The 25,395-nt window shown below is 40.0% G+C and overlaps 1 protein-coding gene across 1 annotated transcript in view; it reads left to right on the forward strand.

Moving 5' to 3' along the window:
• KIF5C (kinesin family member 5C) overlaps window positions 1-25,395 on the forward strand; it is an 87,784-nt gene that overhangs the window by 22,311 nt on the left and 40,078 nt on the right. The window contains exons 2-10 of the mRNA XM_087732425.1: window positions 3,436-3,526; window positions 8,390-8,463; window positions 12,949-13,053; window positions 15,735-15,783; window positions 16,631-16,686; window positions 17,598-17,685; window positions 19,785-19,909; window positions 21,672-21,776; window positions 22,119-22,267. Coding sequence (XP_087588551.1) covers window positions 3,436-3,526; window positions 8,390-8,463; window positions 12,949-13,053; window positions 15,735-15,783; window positions 16,631-16,686; window positions 17,598-17,685; window positions 19,785-19,909; window positions 21,672-21,776; window positions 22,119-22,267 — 842 coding nt within the window. The remainder of the gene's footprint in view (window positions 1-3,435; window positions 3,527-8,389; window positions 8,464-12,948; window positions 13,054-15,734; window positions 15,784-16,630; window positions 16,687-17,597; window positions 17,686-19,784; window positions 19,910-21,671; window positions 21,777-22,118; window positions 22,268-25,395) is intronic.

Consider the following 25,395-nt stretch of genomic DNA (forward strand, 5'->3'; position numbering starts at 1 on the left):
AAGGAAGATGTGATTTATGTATGAGAGATAATACACTGCATATAATGAGAAAGTTTGGAAAATAATGTATGGAGGAGGTGCACAGATAAAGCTTAGCATCAACTCAGAAAATAACACTTTATTTCCAGCTGCTTACCACTTTCCTGAATAAGCTCTAATAAGGCTGAAATCTTCCTGATTTTGGTATTTAATTCAAGCTGAGTTACATTTGGAAGAAAAAAAAAAAAAGGCAGTTGTGTTATTTCTGAAGATGACAATAGGGGAAAATGTACTGCTTGGGAATATGCTAAAAATAAGGTGATGTTCATGCGTGCTCGCCCTCCCTCTCTGTTTTGGAGCAAATCCTTTGGATCTGCCAGCATGTTGCCTTTGTAGGACAGATATGGATTTTGTCACCTTTGGGGAAAATCTGTCAAAAATTAAGAGCTTATAAGAATAATACCCTCCAAAACAAAAACAAAGCAAAAAACCACCAGTTTGCTCAGAGAAAAACCTTCTATCTTAACAGTATCTTGGCAGTTGAATTGCTTCAGCTCTCCTTCAGGCTGAGCATCTTCTCCCTGTCTCAGATGTCGTGGTCTCCTCCAGCCCCTATACGCTGAGAGTGAGCTCCTGCAGGACACGTGCAGAGTGGGGCTGTGGGCTGCCCAGCTGGGACGTGGAAGGAGTGAGGGATGACCCAGTGGGAGAGGTGGTGACAGTCACAGCCATCCAGGATGGTCCAGGAGCCTGGAGCTGGGTAGAGATGGTGGTGAGGAGGACTCCGAGGAGAGCTGGTGGATCGGAAGGGTCAGAAAGCTGAAGAAGGTGTGTTGGGTGACACGGGAGGTGCCCAACAGTTCTCCAACATCGGAGACCCAAGCAGGAACCTGTGAACAAGGAAAGAGGGAGGAGGATGAGGAGCCTAAGGAGCAGGGCGTGCAGCTGGCGGTGTAGGTGGGGAGAAGAGGGTTGAGCAGGATTGAGAGGATTTAGGGCAGAGGAGAAGCGGTGATAGAGCAAAAGAACTATAAACTCCCAAACTGAGGTTAGATAGAGGGTCTGTGCCCACTCATCACACTCTCCTTTGCGGAATGGAGTGTGAGCCTTGAGTTGTCTTTATCCAAGATCAATGCGGAGATGAGGCACAAAAACCTCCCCAAAAACCTTTAAGTGCTGCTTGGATAATGGAGCGCTCTCATTTTGTGCGGTTGGTGACAGATGCTGTGTGATCCTTCACATTCATTTCTTTTCTTCAGATATCAGTGATGGGTGTTCCAGTCTTTTAGCTTCCCAGAAAAAAATCCCGAGGAAGAAATTGGACCTATGCAGCACATTTGTGAATTGCTGCTTTACATTTGTAGCTTTTCAGTTTGGCAGATAAATAACAGTTGCAGTCAGTGCCTATTTCAGCTGCGTGCAGCACAATTACGATGGGATTGTTTTTTGGGGCTCTCTGACATTATAGTTGTTGAGAGCTCAGTAGAAGAGCTGGATTGATTGCAGCAGAGCAATGTTTGCCTGGAGTGCCGTGTTTGCTGTGGTAGGATGATGTACTGGCATCGCTCTCTGCTCCTCTCTCACATTGCTTAGCTAATAAGCCTCAACTCAGGCATGAAGGAAATAAATGGGATAAGTGGATGGCTGAGGTTGTGTGTCCGTGTGTTTTTTGGCCTCTTGCATTAGGGCTTATTGTCTAGTGCTTGGAATAAGCAAAATGGGAGTAAATAGGTAAAAAGTCCATTTGAGAAATTGTTCCAGAATAGTTTATAGCCCTTCTCATCCTGGGAACGAAGAGCTTTGCCTAGCTGAGAGCCACACAATCTGCGCTGTCCGTGGAAGGCTGTGGAGAGACAGAGTTTGGGGTAGGTGCCAGCTGGGTGCTCCCAGCGGTCCCACCACTCTCCCGGGAGCTGGGGCTGCCGTGGGTGAGAATTGGGGTCTGGGGCTGCGTGGGTGATGTCGGTCTCAGTCGCCTCTTTGGGCTCGTGTCTTACCAAGTGGGGTGCTTGGATGGCCCAGTGTTCACCTCTTGCCAGCACAAGACCATGAATTATTTACTAAATGATTTATAAATTGCCTTCTTATCCTTGAGATCCAAAATTCTGGGCTGAAACATGAAGAACACACATTGCAGGCAAACACCTCTCTGTCGTATTTTCCCCTGTGGCTGTTAAGTACCCGAGTTCAAGGAGCAGGCAAGTGTAAGCTTATGATCTGCTTGAAGTAAAATCAAAGTGTGACAAAAATGGCTAATTGAGCACAGCATTTGAACATCTGGCTGCAAATGGCAGAAATGGCACCTCCACTCAACAGAACAAGATTCCTACATTGGGTATCCAGCCACCTCGCAGTTCGCTTTGAAGCCCTCGTTATGCTGTTCTCCAAGCAGGTGTCACATCTTCAAAGAGAAATATTACAGGCTTTGATGGAAGATAAGACAGACGTTACACGTCCGCTTAGTGTAACTTTAAATAAAGGAATTATATTTTAAATGCAAATGTCTTGCTTGTTTTTGAGTTGTAAGGAGCTGAACTGCTGTCTTAAAAATTGATTTGCCTTTTAAGTGTCATGCAAACCTATTTTTAGGATTGCTATATATGTGTTTCTCTTGTAACCAATTATACTCACTACAAAGAGGAATCAAAATTTTCTGGAAGTGTACGTGCAGGTGGTGCTACACAGTGTATATACACATGAATAAGTGTCGGTCGTGGCGTCACCTGGGAATTAGGGCAGCTCGATGTCTGTGGTCGTGGCGCACAACCTGGAAATGGCGCCATTCCCATTCAAAATGTCATTTTGGAGCTCTTCCCACACGGCACCTTGTTATTTGTTGGTGTTAAGGATAAAAATAATGACAATTTCTGGATAAGATATAAGTTTAGGGCAAGAGAACAATCTGACTGGGCTGGCTCTTTTGGGTCTACCCTATGCATTTGCATGTTTAGCACAGAAATGACACCGGGGTATTTCTGCTGAAGGAAGACGTGCTTGGACCGTGCTGGGCCACCCTGGCCTCAGCAGAAGGCAGCTCTCAGGACCTGCAGACTTCTGGTTCTCTCTGCTCTGGTTGCTGTTTCTCGCACCACGGCTTTCACTAGTTTGCAGTAATGAAGAGCAAATCTTTTGCAAATATTTATATGGCTATTCCCCCTTAAGTCCTAGGAGAGGGAGAAAATAATCGACTTTCAGTTGCTGATATTTCAGGTTATTGTTTCCTGCAACTGTAGCTGCTGACCCAAATGTGAACACACAGAAAACATATGCTGCGTTTTATTTGCCAGCTATAGAAAAGATGGTTTTGGAGCACAGGAGATGTCACATCTGTTTAGTCAACATTGCACTGAATGGCTTCCTTTGTAGTAAATGCTGCATTTCAGGTTGCCTGTTCAATTGGGTCTATAAACTGTTTTAAATGTTCTTTATCTTACAGAGTTTCTCTTTTGTTTGCAGCAAGGGAAGCCGTATGTCTTTGACAGAGTGTTACCTCCCAATACGACCCAGGAACAAGTTTATAATGCCTGTGCCAAGCAGATTGTTAAAGGTAGGTGTTGTCTTTGTTCATTCCTGCTTGGGGGGAGGGCAAAAGAGGTCTCCCTGTCCCCTCAAGCTGCTTAAAGATAGGATAATAAATGTTTAGCTGTCTGTATGGGAGTTTAGTAATTAGTAATTCCAAGCGTTTCCTTTTTTAAGGACTTGTCTGTGTATAAAAAACCAAACCAAAAAATAAAACAAACAAACAAAAAAGAGAAACAGAGCTGAAGGAATTGCAGTAGGTGTTCCTCACTTTCTCCTTGTGTATGACTGTTATTCCACACAAATACTTGCTTTATGTGATACATGATAAGCAAGAAAAAGCATGTTCTTCATGCAGCATGAGACTGTTCGGTACGGGATGAGCATGGAATAGCTGTGTCTTTGACTGGAAGGATGGACCATTAAAGGAAAATGTAAAAGGCACTGGTTTTGTAGCTGCTTTGCACGCAGCTAGCTTGCATTTAACAACGAAATGAGAACACAAGTGCCTATTGGATACCATACTAGTTGTTTAAAACAAAACCTTCATAAACTGTTGCAATTTCAAGATTTTAACTTGAGAATCAAACTTTTTGGGTGCATTTTAATTGCCTGCCATACTTCCCCCACCTCCCAAATCACCTTCAGACCTCCCACTTGGTTCTGATGCCGGATAGTCCATCCATGATGGTATTAAACGTGCTACAGCATCTCAGGGATTACGAGTAGTACCTGGTCTAGTTGTTCTCTGGCCTTGTGTGGTGTCCCTGTGCCCCCCAAGATTTGGCCCTCAGTTCTTGCAGGGATGTTGCTCAGAGGCGCAGGAGCTACTGAAGCGGTGTTGAAGGACTCAGTAGAGTTTCAGGCATGGAGCTGGATCTGCTGAGAGCTTGTGTGTCTGCCGGTGGGGAGAGGTCCCTGGGGTGGGCAGCCCTCAAACCCTGGCTTCTGTTCTGGAGGAAATCGGTTGGCTCACTTGGATAGCCTTGAGCAAACCAACACGCGCGTAGTCTAGATGATCGGGGGTGAGGACCAGAAGCTAAATTATTTGATGTTGGAGAGAGGAAATGAGTCATAAGACTTCAGTTGCCTCTTCTCAGAGGGAAGCCTAATTACAGCAATTCTGCCTTCAGATGGGTAAGCCTTTAATAAAAAGCTGGTGGGATTGGAGTTGTAGAGCTTAGAAATCATTAGTTCGGGTTGCTGACACACCACTCAACTTTTGGAAGTTTGGGGAACTGTTTTAATACTACAGTGTGTGCTACCAGAAGCAGCGCATTGCTGTTTGTAGACTTGTGGAGGGTATTTATATCCCCTGTGGAAGCTGGTTTCCTCTGAAAATGGTGAGAGAAATAAAATCCTGTTTGAGAGCAATTTGGAAGACCTAAATCAATGATTAAGTCTTCTTCATTAACCAAATAGAGAGGCAAATACTTTCCAAAGTCCTGTTTGAAAATAGAGTTCAAACATACTTTTGCATGTGTGTTAACTTGGACCTTCTAGATACCCTGAAAGGTAAGTTTGATGTGGGGGAAGAGGGAGTGGCAGAAAGGAAAAGAGAAAGAGAAATGGGGAAAAGAGAGAGAAGGAGAGAATGAGAAAATGAGAAGGAGGGGAGATGGGGAGGGGGGGAGAAAGGGGGAGGGGGGAGAGAAGAGGAGAGTCTGGGAGGGAGGGAGGCAGGCAGGGAGGGCAGTGTTACTGGAGTGATGTTCTTGAGCTCTGGGCTTACATCTCCATATGTTTAATCTCCAGTTTAAAGCCTAATAAAGTGAAGAACGTGAAACAGACTGGGCCATTTCTGGTAAACTGGAACAATGTAATTTACTACATGGAAATATGAGCTGAGCGCATGACAACGTGGAGCACTATTTAAGTCGTTGAGACCTTTTTAGATAGCTTTTCAAGGTTACCATTTGTTATCAGATTTTATTATACTCCCATGAAATGGCTGTTGGTTTCTTTGTGATTAATGTTATTACAGAAAATGCCAGCTGGCCTAATAGTCTCTAAAACAATGGTTATAATAACTATGTTGACAATAAGAATGATCTAAATGAGGTTTTTTTCACTAAAGAACAAATGGGATTAGGTTTAAGTAAACAGCTCAATGACTGAGTCAAAGTATTTCACATTCCATACGTGAGAAACATGAGAAACAAGGAGGTTTTTAGAGGAGGAGAAGCAATCTGTGTGTTACAGCGACTTGCGTCAGGGTGGGCGCTGGGACGGTGGTTGTTCAAGGTACTCCCAAGGGCAGAAGCACCGGCAGTGGAAGTGTGTGGGGAATCATCGCTGGTACATATGAGCACAGTTTGGGAACTTGCGTTTGCATTTTTTTAACCAAACTAAGAAATATCACTCTATCTGAAAGGCAGCAATACTGTGTGATTGCCACCACTTTTGCTTTGATTCCCATTGCTCTCTATTGCCAGAAAACAGCTTTATCTTCTCAATCTACACAGATGGATGTCTGTATCTGGATTTTGCATCTTTCCTACATTGAAAGGAGAATATATAATGGCCCAAGCTATTGCTGAGCACTGGAGCTGTGAGCACGTTAGTGTAAATGTGAACATCTGCACATTTGTGCATCCTGTGAGGAGGAGAAAATGATTTTTTGGGTGGTGGGGTTGCTCTCACTGCGTAGCTTATGGACTTTCTATTCTGGTTACAAATACAGGCCTCAAATGCTGAGTCGCAGAACTAGAAAGTTTAGAGATGGAAAAGATAAGTATAGAGCTGAAACTGTGGTTGTAGAAATGAGGCTGAAAGGACTTCTGTAAAGCCATTTGGTCTTTCTTCTCGCCTCCAGAAAAGAACTGGTGAATGAATGTTTTCAAATACCAGTAACTTGAAATTTGGCCCTATTTTGAAGCCTGTTGGTGAAATTATGGGTCGAAGGCATGAACTCAGGGTAGCACTGCATCTATGGCTGCACATCTGTTTTTTTTATCTATGTAATTATTATTTATAATTCCTTATTTTAAACTTTGTTTCCTTAAAGCAAGAATAAGCAGTGTCTCTATTTTTATAAACAGATGAGGATGCTAAATTCATACAAAATGTTAATACCAGAATGACAGTAATTATAGTCTCTAACTTTGTCATTCTCCTAGATTTCAAGATTTGAAAAATTTACCCAGCAATACTCTGTGGAGGTCTATACAGCCTCTGGCAGGTCTGTCCTCTTCAGCTCCCCAAAATAGTTCTGCCACAACTTGAACAGTTACACTCTGTGTTTAATTATAATATATATTTTTAAATGGCTTCATTCCAATTTCACCCTAATTCAGTATTGCTGTATAGGAAATGTAGGTCTATGTTGTGGTTGTCTCGGAAAAAGATCTCTTTGCTTTTTGTTTTTTTATCTCTTTCTTTTCTTTGAAATCATCTTTCTCTGGTTTTTATCTCACTTCTTTTCACACTTGTTTCTTCTTCATTCTTGTTACATTTTTCTAACATACCTTATTTAATTGTCCTTCCTAGCTGGACCCTCTACATACATACATATGGAGATATAAATAAGGAGATTGTATGGGTGTGTGTTTATGTGTATGTAATAATATGATGTTACATGCAATAAGATATAATATAGACGTGTGTATATTTACTATAAATATGTGTACATATATGTGCACACATGTATTTTTTTCTCCTGGTAGCCTCTGTTTGTATAGATATAGAGGGTGGGAAACATAACAAATATTTCAGAAGCAGAGAAGGCCAACTCTAAAAGCAGGAGATGCGTTTGGAAGTGGCCGTGGACAGGGCACTTTCTGCCCAGCCAGATGGCAGCTCTCAGTCCCCTCTGCAGGCTGCGAGAGTCGAGCTTTTCTTTTGCTTTTATTTTTCGCTGCTGGCTCCCCCCCAGCTTTGCTGCTCTCTCTGTCTCTGGTGTTTCTGCTCCAGAGGCCGGTGGCAGAGCTCTGGTACCGAGTACGATGCCGCCGGCCCCCGGCAAGAGGCGCGGGCAGGGTGGCGAGGGAAGGTGGGCCTCCTGAAGCAGGGCTCCCCGGCCAGCGACCTTCTCGCTGCCCTCGGGGGCGCGGGTCCGTCTTTTGGAGGAGGACGATGGGAGCCGCAGTGGTTATCACCACTGGTTTTTAGACCGAAGGCTTTCTTCATTCTTTATTAGCAACTATAATTAGTATTACTCTTTTTTACATGAAAGCTGCATAAATAGGTGGCCCTACTTAAGACTTTAAATTCACTTGCCTGGAGCAAGTCCAACCCAGTAATCCTTTCAATGGTAATGAAGGGACGTGGGACTGTGTGTAAGAACCAGCTGGTTTACAACCCTCCTGGATATCTGGAAGCTTCTATAGACGTTAACCACTGCAAAGTTAAAAATGGATATTGTTATTTCTTAATGCAATACAAAATTATCCATTCTGCCTTGAGAGAAGTATATTTTCAGTAAAGCAAATTCCTGTTCATCTGACTTTCTTCTTGCTTTGCTCTCCTGCTTTGCAGGCAAGCTTGGAAATTAATGAGGCCATGACCCGTTGAGGGTGTTATAGTAGTAGAAATCTACAGTATGAGGTTGTTTAATTGTCTCTATGGTGCATGGTGGTTTAAAATGCAGGCAATTAAGTTTTCTCTTTCCCATGTTACACAGGTGTGTTGGATAATATCTAGTGTCCAGAGATATTTTTTTTTCCCACAGGAAAGTGAGAGGAACGTCAGTAATTCTGCAATTCTCTGGTTTAGATTTTATTATGATTTTTTTTTTTTTTTGGCCTAAAGGTAGCTGGTTATGTCGTATTTTTCCCATTCTATTGCACAAACTATTTTGTAATTGAGCTTCAACATTGTGGAAGACTTCTGAAATGTTGATAATCCATCTTTAAGATGTCAATATGACTTTTAATTGTTTTTCTTCTTGCAGATGTTCTCGAAGGCTACAATGGCACAATCTTTGCTTATGGACAGACGTCATCAGGAAAAACACATACTATGGAGGTACAGTGGCAAAATTAAATCAGTTTGGTAGCAGCAGTAGAATTATATGTACCAATTACCTGAACAAGCCAGCTATCTGGAGCACTCAGTTGTGAGTGACATATAAAAAGAGATCTGGGTATGTTTAGCTTCTACTGCCTTTTAAGCTGTAGTATTTCTTTCAATGTGGAGGTTTTTTTCAAGAGATGTCTACAGATATCTAGCTAAACTAACAAATGGTGAATGAAAAATATCAAGTATAGTTTTGCCATATTTGTCATAACAGTTTAGGTATGTGTATATTTTAAAGGATTTGAGTGAGATTTGTTAATCCACAAATGAAAACAGTAATACGGGTCTGTAGAGTTCCCTTGCTTGCAGGATTATGAAAATTCATGCCTTGGTTATTGGTTTTCTCATTTGCACCCCTCTTCTGGGAATACCACTCTCACATGCTGCAGCACAGATGGATGAATTTGAGAATTGTTGCTTTGGAGGAGGAGAATACCAAATTATACCAAATTCCAGTGGCTGAAGTCCTAAGTCTGTTCATATTTCTGCTACATGAAGTGTGACAGTGTAGTTTTTTTCCCGTGGTTTTTTTAACCGTTCAGTTAGAAGACATTTAGATATTTTAGTCTCTTACTAAAAAAGGAGGATCATTCAAGCATTTAATCCTCGCATAGGATTGTTCCATTAGAATGCTGTACAAGCTGGGTGTATGCGTCTTGGAGCATTGCAGTTCAACTGTGAATTTTAAGCAGGTCTACAGCAAAGTTTTGCTAAATGAAAGGGAAAAATTAGCTTTCATTTGTTTAACAGCATCAGATGGTTTTGCTACATGATTAACACAGGTGACCTACCTAACCTGAAGGTTAAAGGAGAAGGAAAGCAATATTCTCTGGAGCCAACAGGCCCTGCTGAAATTGCTGTTCCATTGCCACAGTTGCTCCTTTGCTGGAGGATGCAATAACTGATGCCTTGCGTCTAATTAAGTCTGTCCTTGCGAGGCTGGGGGAAATCACTTGCTCAGCCCTCACAGATGGCACAATGGCTGAGTAATCCACCAGCTCTGAATGTAATTAAATCAAAATGTCTGCAGGGCTTGAGCTGGTGCTTCCACATGGCATAGGGAAAGATCTCTTAAAGCCAATTTATATTCAGAATTACAAGCTCTGATAAAGAAAATGACTGTAGAAAAATGGCCGGTTTACTTTTTTAATAAAGAAAAAGCTGTCATTTTAAAGTGGAATCAAGTCTATATTCAGTTTTAATCCCCCTTTTAACCTAACGTCCTCTTGTAAAGTTGCTAAAGTATGTTGTGGAAGAAAAAAATAGTCTGAAGTTGAAGAAATAGTAAATCCTCTTGGTAAAGCTGTTATGGAGGATTTCCTGTGAGATGTGAAATGCTTCATAGTGGTAATGTTAAGCTTAAACCGGACATGGTAGTACAATATAGCCAGGATAGGCTTTCTGACATACATAGGTCTTTCTCCTGTGCTAGATAAAACATTTGCCAACCTGTATAGCAGGATATAACCAAAACCTTCTTAAAAATTACGTATTTTTGCCCCTAAGATTATATTTATGGGCTTTGGCCTTATAATAGCATTTTCAGTAGTGTGTCCCTATAGATTGTAGTAGTTATGTCAACATCCTGAAATGAAACAGCACTGTCTCAAATGTTACACTTCACTAGCTACTGCCTGCCTGCCTGCTATGTTTAAATGTGGGAATTAATGTTCTTATTAAAATGAGAGGCTTTAATGAGCAGAGGACTCTCTGTCCTGGTGCTTTGGGGGAGTTTACCAACTGCAATGTCAGCACGACAGCAGCAGCAGCACAGTTCTCCAAACTCCTTCTGAGGTTACAGCTAAATCCACGAAGAGTGGGGCTGGGTTTTTTTTTTTGATTCCAGCTTTCCAGGGAATAGCCTACCTTTACCTTTCTCTTCCCTTCCAGTTTATGGTCTCCATAAATTGTAGTGGGACCTGCTTCCATCATCTCTTGTTTTAATAAAAGTCCATTGATAATAAAAGTAAAAACGATATTTTTTTTCAATACATCGCAGAGTGCTGGTGTTACAGTGTTTTAAAGATCTTAATTCTTTCTTCGCAAAGCAGTGAACGGTGAACGTGATCTTGCTTCACTGAAGTTTCTATTGACTTAAACAGTGAGAAAGCCCAAGAAGTTGAAGACACAGTGATTGAGTTACATGCACACTTAATCATGTTTTACAGATTGCTTTCTCTTCTGAGTTAGAGAAAGCTATGTAAAGGAAAGCATAATTATTACAGGGCTTGTTGAGGCTAGGAGGATGTTTAATTATTAATTAAATACTTCTATAAGTTTTTTATAAGAGCCCAAGCAATTATTAGAGGAAAGTTTAGCTAGTGCGGTGATCCCAAAGTCGATGCGTCTCTGTGCAGGCAGAAGTCTCTGCAACAGAACTTTGAATTCAAACTGTCCTTTGGCTGCGCTAACATCCCAGCTCAAGCAAAGCTGCTATAGAAGAGGGGGCACTGCACAGCTCTAGCCTTTCTCGTTCTGTAGCTGCCTGTGCCTCTGCTGCCTTAGGAATCGTGCATCTTGCGGTGCTATATAGCGTAGACATACCTTTGGTGCATTCGTGTGCGCTCAATAAATACCAGCAAATCTCTGTTTATTCTAGTTTAGGAAAAACTCCTTTCCCTTCTTTGGGAAAACTCTCTCTGTGCAGTAATACAAGGTAGTCAGCTTTTTTCAGTGAGCTTCTCAAGGACTTCTTCAGGGAGAAGGCATGGATAGTGTGAAAATGGTATTGCGGTCTCTGCTCAGTAACAGCGCTGTGAGATGGAACCGAGTGCTGTGCTGGCAGGGTAAAACAGAGTGGTGGGGTTTGGTTTAAGTGTGTCTTTGTGCAGACAAGTTTTCTCCTCCATCGGCGATTTAGTTTGTTTAATCACCCTCTTTTTCATTCTCATAGTCTGAAATAAAATGGTGTATCGTATGACAACGACTTTTGAGTTTTGGAGAAACTTAATAGGATGTTGGATATGGTGTAGCATTCAACTGCTTCCGCTGCAGAAGATATATTATTTGTATAATATAAATAAAATAGTCATGGTTTAGATGCAGCTGAGTGCTGCTTTATAGGGAAGGCAGTCAGCAATGTGACATTTATCTATATTCCTCCCCCCCCCCTTTTTCCCCCAAGTTGTGTAATTCAAGGGCAGAAACCTAGTAACTGCTTTAAACACAAGCTTTGAGATAGAGGGAGAGATTGTGTCCATTCTTCATCTTCAATTTCCTTCATCCTAGGCTGATGCTTAGAAGGTGATTGCCATTCCACCAGCTTTAGCATAAAGGAAGCCATGTCTAGAAAGACTGTATTTAAGTATACTAAGAAAGGCTGAGAAGCTTGCAAAACAGGTCACTGTGACTCACTAGTCATTCACAAATATGCATAATATTGAGAAACACATGTACGTGTGTATGATTTTCTTCCTATTTTGCTAAAAAAATGTTGGTGTTTAATACTTTTTAGCAATTACAGATCAAATCTGACTTCCCATGATTTGGAATTGTATGGTTGCCCACTATATTAAAAAAAAAAAAAATCCCTACCCCTATTTGGAGTCAGATGCTTTGTTGTGCTGATATGGACAGTAATGCGTGGACAAAGATATATTCGAAAGGTATATTAGAGTGTCTAGATGCTATGTTCTGATGTCTTATGACTACTGACTTGTTATTGCATATTTAAGCAGTTTCATAAAACATTTGGAAATAACAATACAACATGTGCTGTGGTCAGAAAAGGTTTTTATTTTGAGTTTATATTTCTATTCAGTTTTCAAGTGGTGTCGGCTTTCCTGTACGTGTCTGGCTTTTTCAAAAAAGAGCAATGCATCTGAAAGGAGCCATACAGCCAGGGAAATTGTTGTTTTTAGTTAATATTCAGTTCTTGAAAGAATAGAGGAAGGTAGTTGTGCAAATTAACATGGAGAACAGTAGTGTTTGTAAGGCACAGTTCGCTGGCAGCAGGCCCAGCAAGCTCAAATCAGAATATATTACTGTAATCCCCAAATCCCCGCAACCCAGATTTTCCCTTAGCTTTCTAGCATAGTGGTGAAAGAGAAACAAAATGCTTTAATACTTCTTGTTTCTGACATGTTTCCAAATATCTGATTTAACTGGGAGAACCAGGCTGTAATTTGTACATTTGTTTGTGTTTACTTGTCTATCCTTGGTCGGAGAGCGGCAGTGTAAATAGCGGCAGGACAGCACGCTGGGCAAATGGCAGGAGCTGACAAAACAAATAGGTGCTCCGTCGGGTGAAGAGTGCTAACATGTCGAGTCGTTCTGCCACCCTTCCTGGGCACTTATAGCAAGCAAATCCCCCCAGAGCAGCAGACACATTTGTAGGGGCCCACTGGAGGGAGGAAGGTGTGTTTGGACAAGGCTTTCTCCTCTCCTGTGCCCGAGCAAGGCTTTCCAAGTTACGGTTTGGTTTTGCGTCCACAGGGGAAGCTGCACGACCCTCAGCTCATGGGAATCATTCCGAGAATTGCACATGACATCTTTGATCACATCTATTCCATGGATGAAAACTTGGAGTTTCATATAAAGGTAAATGCGGAATGACGTGTTACGTAACGGGTCGGATGGAAGAGAGTTGAGCTGGACGGGAAATCTGCATTCAGGCTATAACATTGTGCTGCAGGATTTTTCCTTTCTTCCTTTTATAACTCAAAAACCCATTAGGTTACTGAGGATATTTACTGGAAATAATCCAATACAGTTACTAGCCTTTGATGGAAATTTTTTTTGAGTGTGTTACCAGCTCAGGTTTGCTAGTCCGTTGATTGCCTTGTCTCTCACCACAGCTGATAGGCTAGCCAACATGGTAGGAAAACACTTATTTCACTGCAACTTCTCCAAAGGCTGTACCTCAGCCCCACTAGTTACGACCAGAAATACTGTTGATCTGCATGACGTTTGAGAGAATACTGACATGTTGTTCTTGTCTCAATGACATAAACCGTCCTCCATAATATGTGGGTTTGAAATACAGGAAAGATGGCTTTGGGCAATTTACAGAAGGATGTTTAGAAGTAATTTTTAGTCTCAAAATCTTACATATGGGTTCCTTAAGATGGTGGACTGAGTCTTGCTTCCAACAGCTGATATGTTTTCCCTGTCCTTATTGTGATACCAAACATATGATCTCAAATTATTTGAGTGACCTTTAATTGCTGCTGTTCAGCTGGTCTCCTGGGGAGCTCTCAGCCATGGGGGCATCAGTCCATCTGGCAGAGTCGGGGTCAGGGTACAGCTTTCTTCTAAGTGGACATCAGTAAAATTACCCGATGGATTGCAGGAAAAATGGGTACTCCCCTGTGTGATCCCTCCCCCAAACCACACCAAATATACCTAGGCGGCTTCGGTAAAGTTAAGCAGCTGAGCACAGGCCGAGTGTGAAAACACTGTCCCTCCTCCTGCTGTGACCCGGTGATGCTCTCCGAGAATGACGTTCTCCTCCTCTGTCCCTCTTGTGCCTAAAAGTTGGAGATGAGTCACTTCTTAGCGCAGCTTGTATTGAAGGCCTTGAAGCACTTCTGGAGGTATATATATATTTTTTCCCCAATAACCTAGCAGAGCACCTCTGAACCAGTTGCTGATCTGCTGGAAGGACTAGGTCATTTTGTATTGAAAGCCTTCTTACAGTGCCTCTTTGTGGGTGTGCTCATGAAGCACAGACAGAAGAAGCAGACATACAAAGTACAAATAAACCATCTAAATATTTTAATATATATATTAATATTTTAATAATATTTTAATTGTAAAATATTGAGCTCCTTAAGAAGAGATGCCTCTGAATTTTCATAAGAAATGGCTTCCATAGGAGTGACACTGATTTCTTTTCATCATCTGTAAAGCTCTCCTGTGGCTATTGCCGTTCTACATGATAGCACTTGGATACCAACAGATGGGCACCCCCTTGTACAAGACGTAGTAAATTCCTGTCCTGGCAGAAGATTATCACTTTATAAATCATGTTCTGCCAGCACTTAATTGTTTCAGTGGTTTCCTATCATAGTTGACGTTTATGAATATCTTAACAGAAAAGCTGCCTAAATAGCAACGAATGAGTGAGTGATTATACAGGGAGCTGTCATTGAGAGAAATGCATGTTCTGTCATTGGGAGCAAGAATTTAACCAAACTGTCACACTCTTTTAATAACTGAGCCAACGTTGAAAATTAATATAATTTTTTTTTTCTCTCCCTCTTTAATAGAGACCCGTTTAGAACAGGGAGGGGAACTTGGTATCTCCTGTGTGTGTTGGTCCTCAGCAGTGTGTTAATAGGATAATATAAAGCACGTGAGTTAAATCTAGGTGAAGCGTACTGTTGAAATGAGCTGGTCCAGACGATGGCTTTAAATGGGACACAGGTGAAGTAAATGCACAAAAGCAAAACACATCTGTATTTAATAGCAGATGTCACATAGGAAGACCAACTCGTCGGTATAAAAAACAGATATAATTTATTTTTCACATGAGCAAAAACGATACTTTACTAGATAGCTAGAGTTTACTGATACCTAAAAGTTAGCCGTCTAGTGTTCTAGCTAAATAATCCCTGGATAAAGCTTATTTAGGGTAAGGTTAGGCATCACCCCCCAACATATTTCTCTTTGCTTCTGTGAGTCAAATACCCTTTTATTTAGAGTCATTCATTCATTCTTCCTCTCCTTAGTCTTTTTTTTTAAAGAACAATTGTCTCTTTGTTACAGAAAAGCTCATTTTCAGTTTCCTCTTTGGGACTTGATTCAGGACATATGCTTCATTTAAAAGTTTAATTTAATTTATATTGCTTAAGCTTGTGTAAGTTGTATGTTCAACCACTGAACGTGCTGTGTGCTTTTGTGCTGGTGAATATCAATATGCCTCTTACAGTTGTCAAAATTTGCCCTCCTCGTGATGCAGCTGTACTGATATGATACTAGCTGAATTGATTTGATTCTGTTCAATATTTTTGTGTCAAAAATAACGACGAAGATAAGATTTGTCTGAAGGTTTTTTGTATACTTCCCTGATGAATCATTGATAAAAGGAGAAAGATCAATGACACGTAAATCATTCAAGATACAAATACTTTCATGTGAAAGATGTGATTCAAAGTATGTGGGAGGTAGATTTTATTTTTAGTTCAGTGCTTTTTATTTTGACAGATATGGAAGTATAGGTACAGAGATTTTTAAATCGCCAAAGCTTAAATCTGTAATGTTTATGATTACTTAATTAGGTTTCCTACTTTGAGATATATTTGGACAAAATAAGGGACCTGCTTGATGGTAAGTTCTGCATTTCTTATGTGACTAAGTGGTGTTGGGCTTGGTATAGGGCTTCGAATCAGCGCTTAAGGGGAAACAGTTACTTACTTTGAGAGTGATTTAGTTTTAAGCTGTATGACTGGGTTTGTGAAAGAGAATTTTGCAGTTTAAGTCATCTGATCTCTGACTCTCATGCACCTACCTCTGCAGTGCTACGTAGCTTGAGTATAAATCAATGCGTCCTGAGAATTTTACAGGCTTCAAGGCATGTCTGAGCCTCATTGGCAATGTATATTCTTAAAGTAAAACTGTGTTCTGTTGAGGGTTTTTTTGTTAAATTTAGAATACATTTGGTTCAACTTATTTCTTGCTTTTGCTTCTGTTAGGTAGAGTTTGTTGGCAGTTACTGGTCTCTTTTACAATTTGTACGTTTGTATACGCGTGCTATAGGTTGATGAAAGTGTGACTTGTGTGTGTTGAATCAGTCTGAAGACAGAGAACTGTATGCTAATGGTAACACAAAACCAGGAAGATGTATTTGTGCTTTTTTGAACTCCAATGAGTTCTTCTGTTTCTTTTGACATTTTTGCTTCTTTGGTAAAATCCAGCCCGGTCTGTATTTAGTTTATTAATCCAAACAATAAACAAAAGCCGTTGTGCCATGAAGTTAACTTTAAAGAAACAGGTACAAGATTGACAGAACAAGAAACAAGTTTTGCATAACAGGAATATTGATAGTTAATAAGGAGTGGGAAGTGACAGTCCTCATTTACAATTTTAATACATGCACAGTATTTGTCTGTCATGTCTATAGTTGACAGATTATTGCCTGTGGAATATTCCTAATGATCTCCATCTTTTTTTCTAGTGTCAAAGACAAACCTCGCTGTACATGAAGATAAAAACAGAGTCCCATATGTTAAGGTACCAGGAAAATGTGATGCTCATGTTTTCGTTTTTTCTCACATATACATTTAGTTACACATTTCCATTTGTATCCCAGTGCGTTTGCTGAGATGATTCTACTCGTGTAGTCTTGAACGTTCAAGTAGTATTGGTCCCTGAATTTAAACAGTTTCCTGAAATATTAATGGGCTTGAATCACGTTTGCTTTATTTTCCTGACTTTAAATTTTCATATTTTGTTAGTATGGTGTTAAATTTTAAGTATTCATATTCCCATTTCATGTCAGATATGAAAGAGAACATCTTAAATAATTTTGTTCTTTAATGTTTTGTTGCATAGATGCTGTAATCTTGCAATATTTTAGAACAGATTTGTTGCGTTAAGAATTTGTTTTATGACTTCCTGGGCCCTCACTTAAATGTAATATACTTGTTATGAACATATGTGAGCCTTAATAATATACATATAATATTGTTCTGCTTATTCTTATCCTGGGGAGGGCAAAAAAAAAAATTGATAAAATAATTTCTTCAGTAATATTGCATTAAGGCAGAGAACAAGGACTATGCATCTTGTGTTGTAGTTTGAGAGAAAAAAAACTAATTTGGTAATCTAAACCAAATTAGTAGCAGGAATATATGCTGTATCATTCCATACATTCTAAGTATAGAAGCCTTCTTCTGCCGCATGTTTGGATTTGACCAAGTCTTTAATCTTGTGAAAAAAAATTGTCCCTCAAGTTATCCTGTGGACTTCTCCTGAAAGTCATACAAAGGCATGTTTTGATCCATTGCCTCGCAAATGATCACGTTGGATGTTGATGGTTCTTCTAATGATTTTGTTCATCGGTGCTAAATATTCTTCCCGATGGCATTGGGAGTACTAGGACACTTCTTAAACTTTTCTGTTTTCAACTTGCATATTTCTAGGGTTGTACAGAAAGATTTGTATCTAGTCCTGAAGAAGTTTTGGACGTCATTGATGAAGGAAAAGCTAACCGTCATGTAGCCGTTACAAGTAAGTATTCTGTGGAAGCTTTGCTGGCTACAAAGTGTGGGTGGTTGTAGCTTCCTAGTGGTGTATTGATTCTTCATCTTCACAAAGTAATTTGAGCTACTTATGTGAACGATGTAATGATGCACAAATTATAACACTCCAAAATTAATAGACCTGTACTTTTTTTACTGCTTCACTGCATACAGAAACATTTATTGACTTTCAGCTTTGAGAACTCCTGAATTTAATATGTGGCATTATATAGTATTGTTATATAAAAGGTCAGAATATGTATTGTTACACATAGTATAGATATTTTGAAATCATGTATAACTGCAGTTATGTACGTACATTCTTCTTTGTGCTACAAGTCAAGAACTCGGAGCAATTCACTGGTCAAATGGCAGGCAAAGACTGCAGAGCAATTATCAGACTCTGCCTGCTTCTCACTTGCAAGTTATCCCAGTGAAGCGGTGACTTGCATTGAGTTCCACCGATGGCAAAGCAAAGCATCTTCCTGAATTAAAAAACATAATAACCGCTTCAGCCCGTGCCAAATTGGTTGACATTATGTTGCATGCAGCCTACTAGCACTACAGTGAGAAAAGGGGCAAGTATCTTTGCCCTGTTTCCCAGTTTATACTGCAAGATGTCTTTGATCCAAGCGGTGACCGTGGCAGAACCTCAGCTTGTAGCTCAAAGCTTCATGGTGGGGTGGGTTTTGGGTTTTTGGGGTTTTTTTTTGGGGGGGGAGGGAGGGGGGGAGGTTGGATTTGGTTGGTTGGTTTGGTTGGGGTTTTTTTGTTGTTGCAATTTTATTTTATTTTATTTTCTATTTTTCATGACACGCTGGGTAACTTCTTTCTCTTCCATGTCTCTACCTTCTTGCTTTGGTAAATACTATATTGCTTTAGCTTTCCCATGCCTTTCTCATCATACTAATAGAAATGCATTCTCTTTTTCCTGAGTAACGTTTCCTCCCATTGTTTCTGCTATTCTCTTCAACAAAAAATATCCAAATACACCTTTTGCTGTGATACTGCCTGTTGCATTTGGTGCACACAGAAAACTTCTGACAAAAGTCGACAGAGAATGAATTTTACCGAGACTGAAATGGCGAGGAGCAAATTTGGAAGTGTTATTGAAAAAACTGAGTTTGGAGATGGAGGAGAAAAAGGGAGTTCAGATAAATATAAATATTGCTGTGAATGTGAAGGGGGAAAGGTGGTAGTGGATTTTAAAGTAACAGAGAAAATAGAGACAACAAATGGGAAAGTGGTTTACTGATTCTTAATGTTTTCTTTTTGCTACTTTATGAAACTTCAAGCATGACATGGTTACAATCAAATTTAGAATAAGTAGAAGCTGAAACTGTAACTGCCTATGTTTTACCTGCTGCCTGGGCAAAGGAGGAATTTGAATTACATAAGCAATAAAAATAACTCTGAAATTTTAATTTAAATAGTGTGTTTTTGATGAAAACTTTTGCTAAAATGTTGGGAGATCTCCTCACACAATTGCACTGAGACCTGCCCAGCTTCTTCACATTGCAATTATTATTACTTCTCTTTAAATTCTCTTGCTCACCTCAAAATCATTGCTCTGTCCAGGATGGTGAGCATACATGCTCCTTGTGGTTCTGCGTCTAAATAGTGTCTGTGATATCACAGCAGGTTTGTGTGTGAGCTGTCTACACTCGTAAGGAAGCATAAAAGGATGGAACCTTTATTTCTTACTGTATCTGTGCAATGTTATTTTATTATTCTTATGCTATGATTTGCGTTTTTTTACTATTTCTGGTCAAATTTTATTGCTTCAGGGGAAAAAAAACTTTCAAAAAAGAAAGAAAGAAAGAAAAAAAAGCTTTTTTTCCAAGGCTGTCCTTTATCATGAATCTGGTTAATGTGGTCATGTTGGGAGAAGGCAGGAGCTCATTCTGTAGCCCAGGAGCTTTATTTGCAGCTCCTGGCGTAGACACTGCTGGCAATACAGTGGTCTGGGCTCTCCACTGAACGGACTCGTACTTCTGAATTTGCTAGCCATAGGCTAGCTCTGATGAAATATAATTTCTTGTCAGGTTTTAAAGTCATTTAAACAAAACCTTTCAAATGCGATTGCAGATATGAATGAACACAGCTCTAGGAGCCACAGTATCTTCCTCATTAATATTAAACAAGAGAATGTGGAAACTGAGAAGAAACTCAGTGGCAAGCTTTACCTGGTAGACTTGGCTGGAAGCGAGAAGGTAATCTTTCCTGGTTCCTAAACTGCTGAGTTACCCTAGTGGGATCACTAAACTGATCATATGAATGTGTGTCAGTGCAAACTAAGCTAGGTATAGGTACAGAAGCTTTACAGAAGACTTATCTCATGTTATCATTAGTATGGCAATTTTTTTTTAAATGTGGGATGGAGGAAAGGAACAGATCAGAACCGTTTATTGGTATGAAATGCGAAACCCAAAACTCTGCAATGTATCGTCATTTATAATGAAGTGAATTGAACCGGTGTACTTTTACGTAGCTTCACATTTAGTTATGGGTATTTGACTAAAATAATACAATTTTAATGTCATATTAGACTGCTATTTTAATTTGCTTATGTTCAGACATGTCCTATTTCTAGGTTTTCTGTAATTATTTCACATATTAGATCAATGAAATAGCAGCAGTTAATGCAGTTATGCAGCTGAAATCTATTTCTGCTTTGCAATATAGAAAAATACTAACCAGAAAAGAACTTCTATCTGTTTATCGAAAGAGTAATGGTCTAGAACAGTACTGCAGTGGAAAAAAAAGTTGCTTCTCAGTTCTAATTCTAACATCTGTAATGTTCAAAATTGCTTCACTGTAAATGAAATAAATGAATTTAAAATGCTATGCAATGATGAATTGCAATGCTATTGATCCTTTATTCAGGCTGGATCCTTGGCAACTATGCTGCATGTCAAAATAATTAAATAATTGCTCATGATGAAGCAAAGTCTCTCATCGTGGTCATAGATTTCTATTTCTTTCTGAAAACAAGAAGTAAAATGAAAGATTTTGTTTGATAGGCTGAGCAGCTTTCAGAATGCTCAGTGGGACACACCAGTTGATAACGCATCATTACAATGTGGAAGCCATCCATCACAGTAGTTAATCATGTTAATTTCTATTATTGCATATAATACTAAATGTTAAATTAAAAACTCTTAGTGGTGTTCAGAAAACGAGTGCCTAGTCTGGCTCTACTCTCCTGCTGTGGTTCATTGTGTTCGTTTGGACATTGTACAGAGAACCTGAAATAAGGGTTTCCTTGGTAGCTTGTCTTCTTAAAAGATACAATTATGTTTCCTTTTATGTCATGTGGCATTCATTTTTAGAGTAAAGTACAGGTACTGTAGTTTCAGTGTAGACAAAAATATATAGCTTTATCCTACATTTCTGTGCCCTTCCCCTCCACGCCCCCAGAAGAAAAAGAGAAAAGACTACAGAGCTGTGTTGCTGTCTACAGGAGTGCTAGTCCCAGGCCACCAAGCTTCTTGACTGGGCCACTTTGGGATCCAGTCTGTGGGCCAGCGAGCCTTGCATGAGTGAGATTATGCCTTTTCAGCCCTGATATTCTTGGTCCATGCAAGCAAAATACACAGCCAAGATACTTGTTTGGTGGCATATGCTGTGCCACTGAGTGTGCCCTGAGAATACACCTGCGGTGTTCCCTATCTGTGTGGGCAGCCTGCTCTCGGAAGTGGTCCCCAAGTGTCCTCAGGAGCACATGGACTTACCAGCTTTTCCCTTAACAAAGCAAGAGTGAGCTTGCTCTTACACTGGGAGAAAGGCAGAAATATTACAGGCTTCCACTAACAAAAAAGTGGATATAAAATTCTCCTCCTTCACGCTGAGGATAAGCTTGCTTTGTTTTTCTTCCAAGAGCATCGTGAACTGTGGCACTATCTGCATTGTAGCTGTATTTGTACAGACGCTTGCTGATAGCTGAGCCTGACTGTTGCCTGCTCTCTTTGGTAGGTCAGCAAAACCGGAGCGGAGGGCGCTGTTCTTGATGAAGCTAAAAATATCAATAAGTCTTTGTCCGCTTTAGGCAATGTGATATCTGCCTTGGCAGAAGGAACTGTAAGTAATCCTGTTTTGTGTTGTTGAAGAATGGCTTTTTATTTATCTGTTTCTTTGCCATGCACATAAAAAAATAAGCTAACATTCCAATTCAGAAGGAAGAAAATATTAGCTTTCCAACCACAAACCAGTGACACTTTTGCTATTCTACTAAAGATAAGAAACTAATTCTGAGTGATTTCACTTGAGTGGTTATCCAATCTTAGCACAATCAAAGCAATTACTCTTCAGGATTCTATGCTTCAAATCCATTAACCCTGTCATTGTCGACTCATGTTCTTTCTCATTACGATATCATTATTTAAAAAAATTGTTCTTGTCTCTTACTTATATTTTGATTAGAAAACCCATGTTCCATACCGAGACAGCAAAATGACCCGAATACTTCAGGATTCCCTGGGTGGGAACTGCAGAACCACCATCGTGATATGCTGTTCTCCTTCTGTGTTCAACGAAGCAGAAACAAAGTCAACCCTGATGTTCGGGCAGCGGTGAGTCCTACTCGGCATTAGGCTGGATGACACTTACTCAGGCTCTTCCACATGTTCGGAGCCAGCCGTGCTGAGGGGAGCGAGATGAATAGGCATTTTAAAATAGGGAGGTTATGGTTAATGGAGTTGTTCGGAAACAGTACTGGAGAACTTGAGAAAACTGTCTCTCTATTCCCTATGGCACTAGAAAAATGTTAAAGTTGGCCAGCAGCTGCACTACTTAGAAGCTCTGGTAATTTTTCCTGCGGAAAGTATAAAGCGTTATAGTAGTTCTTTGAAATTTTATGGGGAGGATAACGGTATTGGGCAGTTTTCTGTTGGTTAACTCAGTGGAAAATGTTCGGTTTTGCTTTATCTGACACTGCTCTTGACGCTTTTAAGATGTGTCTTCTCCTTGAGTGGCATCTCAGGGATTATTGTTAGGGTTGCAAAAAATATTTTTTTAACCCTTAAGAAAAATGAAGCATGTGGACACCGTGTAATATGGACAGCTTCGATAGATTACCGCGATAGCTCTCAGACATTTTTATATGATTGAAGGATTTTAACAATTTAGGAACAAGTCCTCAGAAACAAGCAAGGATAAAATAAATGTGGAAGTGTTCAGAGAGAAAATTTCTTTTCCATATGTGTTCATTGCCAATAGTCATATGAGATGCATTTGGAAAGTTTGCAAAAATAGGTCAGGCTCATTACGTAATTACTGCTTTTGTTGCAACGGAGGAGAACTCTGGTACTTCGGGAAATTGCTCGCTTTGTGTCGTGTATGTTTGTTTGTGTAATAGCAGAAAGAAAAAATACTAGCAAGTTGCGAGTGTTTGAAATATAATTTATGTAACAGTTTGTACAATATAATAAACTTGTCTTTGTCTGAAAACGGGTTGTTTTCCACCATGCATAATTTTTGCATCAAAGTCCACACTGTTAAGGAGCATTTTATATTGGAAAGTAAAATAATGTATAAAAGATTCATCTGACAGTCTTCTATAAATTCATTGCCCCACTTTAATCCTTTAATGTAAGCTTTCCTTACATTCTAGTGAGGGAAGATGATGCCTTTAGTGTATTCATATAAGAGTATGTAAAAGTGCAGGGTGGGCAGTGAAGGACAAACAGACGCAGCTGGGTGCCATCCCTCTTAAGGGACAATTGCAGGTGAGGGCTGCTGCTGCAGGTTAGGGCTGAGGACAGTTCTGCAACACGCTCCCATCTGGCATTGCCAGAACCAGTATTAACTTGTCCTTGTCATCTGCTGCTGGGATTTGTGGAAGGTGGGCAGGGCCCCACGTGCTGCAAGCCAGGTAGCTGCAAAAAGCACCAGTTCCTCTGATCTCCGCTTCCTATAGCATGTCCTTCCTATAAGCCGCTCACTTAAATAACAGCAGGCGGGAAGAACTCCCCAAAGGGAACTTCACAGGTCGCTGCAGTACGTTTTTATGGAAAAGGACTATAAAAGGAGGAAGCGGTTGTTAACATGTAATCGGGTTAAGGGTTGTTATGCAGTTTTCATTCGCCATTGTATGATGAACTTAAACTTAAGTTGTTGAAGATATAAGCTTCTACTGAAGTCCGATATTACAATGTCACAGAAATTTTGAGTAAATGCAAATATTAAGATGCAGTAATTAAATAGTGTTAACAAGTCTGAAGTATAATGAGTTGCACAGTTTTTCTTGATGGTAAAAGTTTAAATGTTTTGATAGTTCACCGTTTAAACCTCCCCACACACAATTTTCTGACTGCAGGTAATTTCAGACGAGCGTGAGTCTTGCACCTCTGTAGAACAGAAGAGCGGTCCCAAAGTTCCTGCTAGTTCATTCTGGATAAGGCTCCAGGGCAGTCAAGCAGCCAAAGGGACGTTTCATTTTAAATAGATGAGTAGGTGCTGTGTTAGGTTTCAGTCTGCTTACTGTGATGCTGAACTCTCTGTCTGCAGGTGTGATTTGAAGTAAAAAGAAATGTAAACAGTAAAATACAATAGTTCAGATTAAGGGGATTAAAAGGTAGTGTAGCTTTTTAATTATTTTTTTTTTAATCTAGATTAAAAGGTGTTTTCTTTTGCTCTGTAATGCATAACAGGGCTCCAGGATCTCTGGGAAGTTGTATGCGTGGGTACTTAAGGAAGTGTGTGTAGTTGTAGTCCAGTTTCCACATTATTTCAGTTTATATTTCTCTTGGTTTCATTTCTCTTTTTAGTAACGGTAAAACTTGCCTTTCTGTTTGGGGCAAAATAATTTTCAAATGAGCCCTGCACATCCTAGCTACCACAGCTTGGAGTGATGTGACACGACTAACACTTTTCTAGGAAGAGGAACATTTTTAAGATTTTCCTTACCGAGGACTAGGATGTCAGCTGCAAGAACTGGGAAAACAGCTAAATACTTTGTGAGAGCGCTTGGTTGGGGTTTATTGCAGAGTTTTTGTTTGTTTGCTTAAAAGCTATAGAACTGGGCTGAAAGAAGAACGGGAATACAAGTAGGAGGACTGGTGGTGCGCTAGACCTGCAGAGCAGCACGCACGCTCTACATAGACAGTGTTATTCGTCGGCATTTTGGATAGGAACGCTGCTGTCTACGGGAAGTGGTTTCTTTTACAAGCTCTTTGGTTGTGGTGGTTCATTTTTCTGATGTGACAGTATTAAGAGCCTGGATAACGTTAAAGGAAAGGTATATGAGTCATGGGTGATTACTGGCTCCTCCATTTTTCCTAGCAAAAAAGAATTATATCACCATTAAAATAAGTGTCAGGAGTAAAATTCATCTTCACAGGCCCACTCACACTAATCAACATGTGCATATGCTCCTCTGTTAGTAGTCAGTCAGTTTTTTCTCTTTTTGCTCCATCTTTTCTTATGTATTTATATTATTTTTAATTTTAGTTGCTAGTAAGTACTTCATCCATCATTAGGGTAACGCAGTCGATGCACTTTATGGTGTGGTGTTTTTTTCCCCCGGTACAGTTAAATGATTGGAAACTTGAGCCATGCTTTTGGCAGAGACCATATGTAAAAGCTAACCATTAGGCATTATTTTAAAAGTACAGGGTTATTTTTAAATATTTCTAAGGTAATAAAACTCCTGCTTGCCACATAGTGCAAATCACTGGAGCACAATTTGGAGTATGAGGCA

Source organism: Nipponia nippon, unplaced genomic scaffold (genome assembly GCF_047370975.1).
Source record: "Nipponia nippon isolate SJK-2023a ecotype South Korea unplaced genomic scaffold, ASM4737097v1 scaffold_5, whole genome shotgun sequence".
Lineage (NCBI taxonomy): Eukaryota > Metazoa > Chordata > Aves > Pelecaniformes > Threskiornithidae > Nipponia > Nipponia nippon.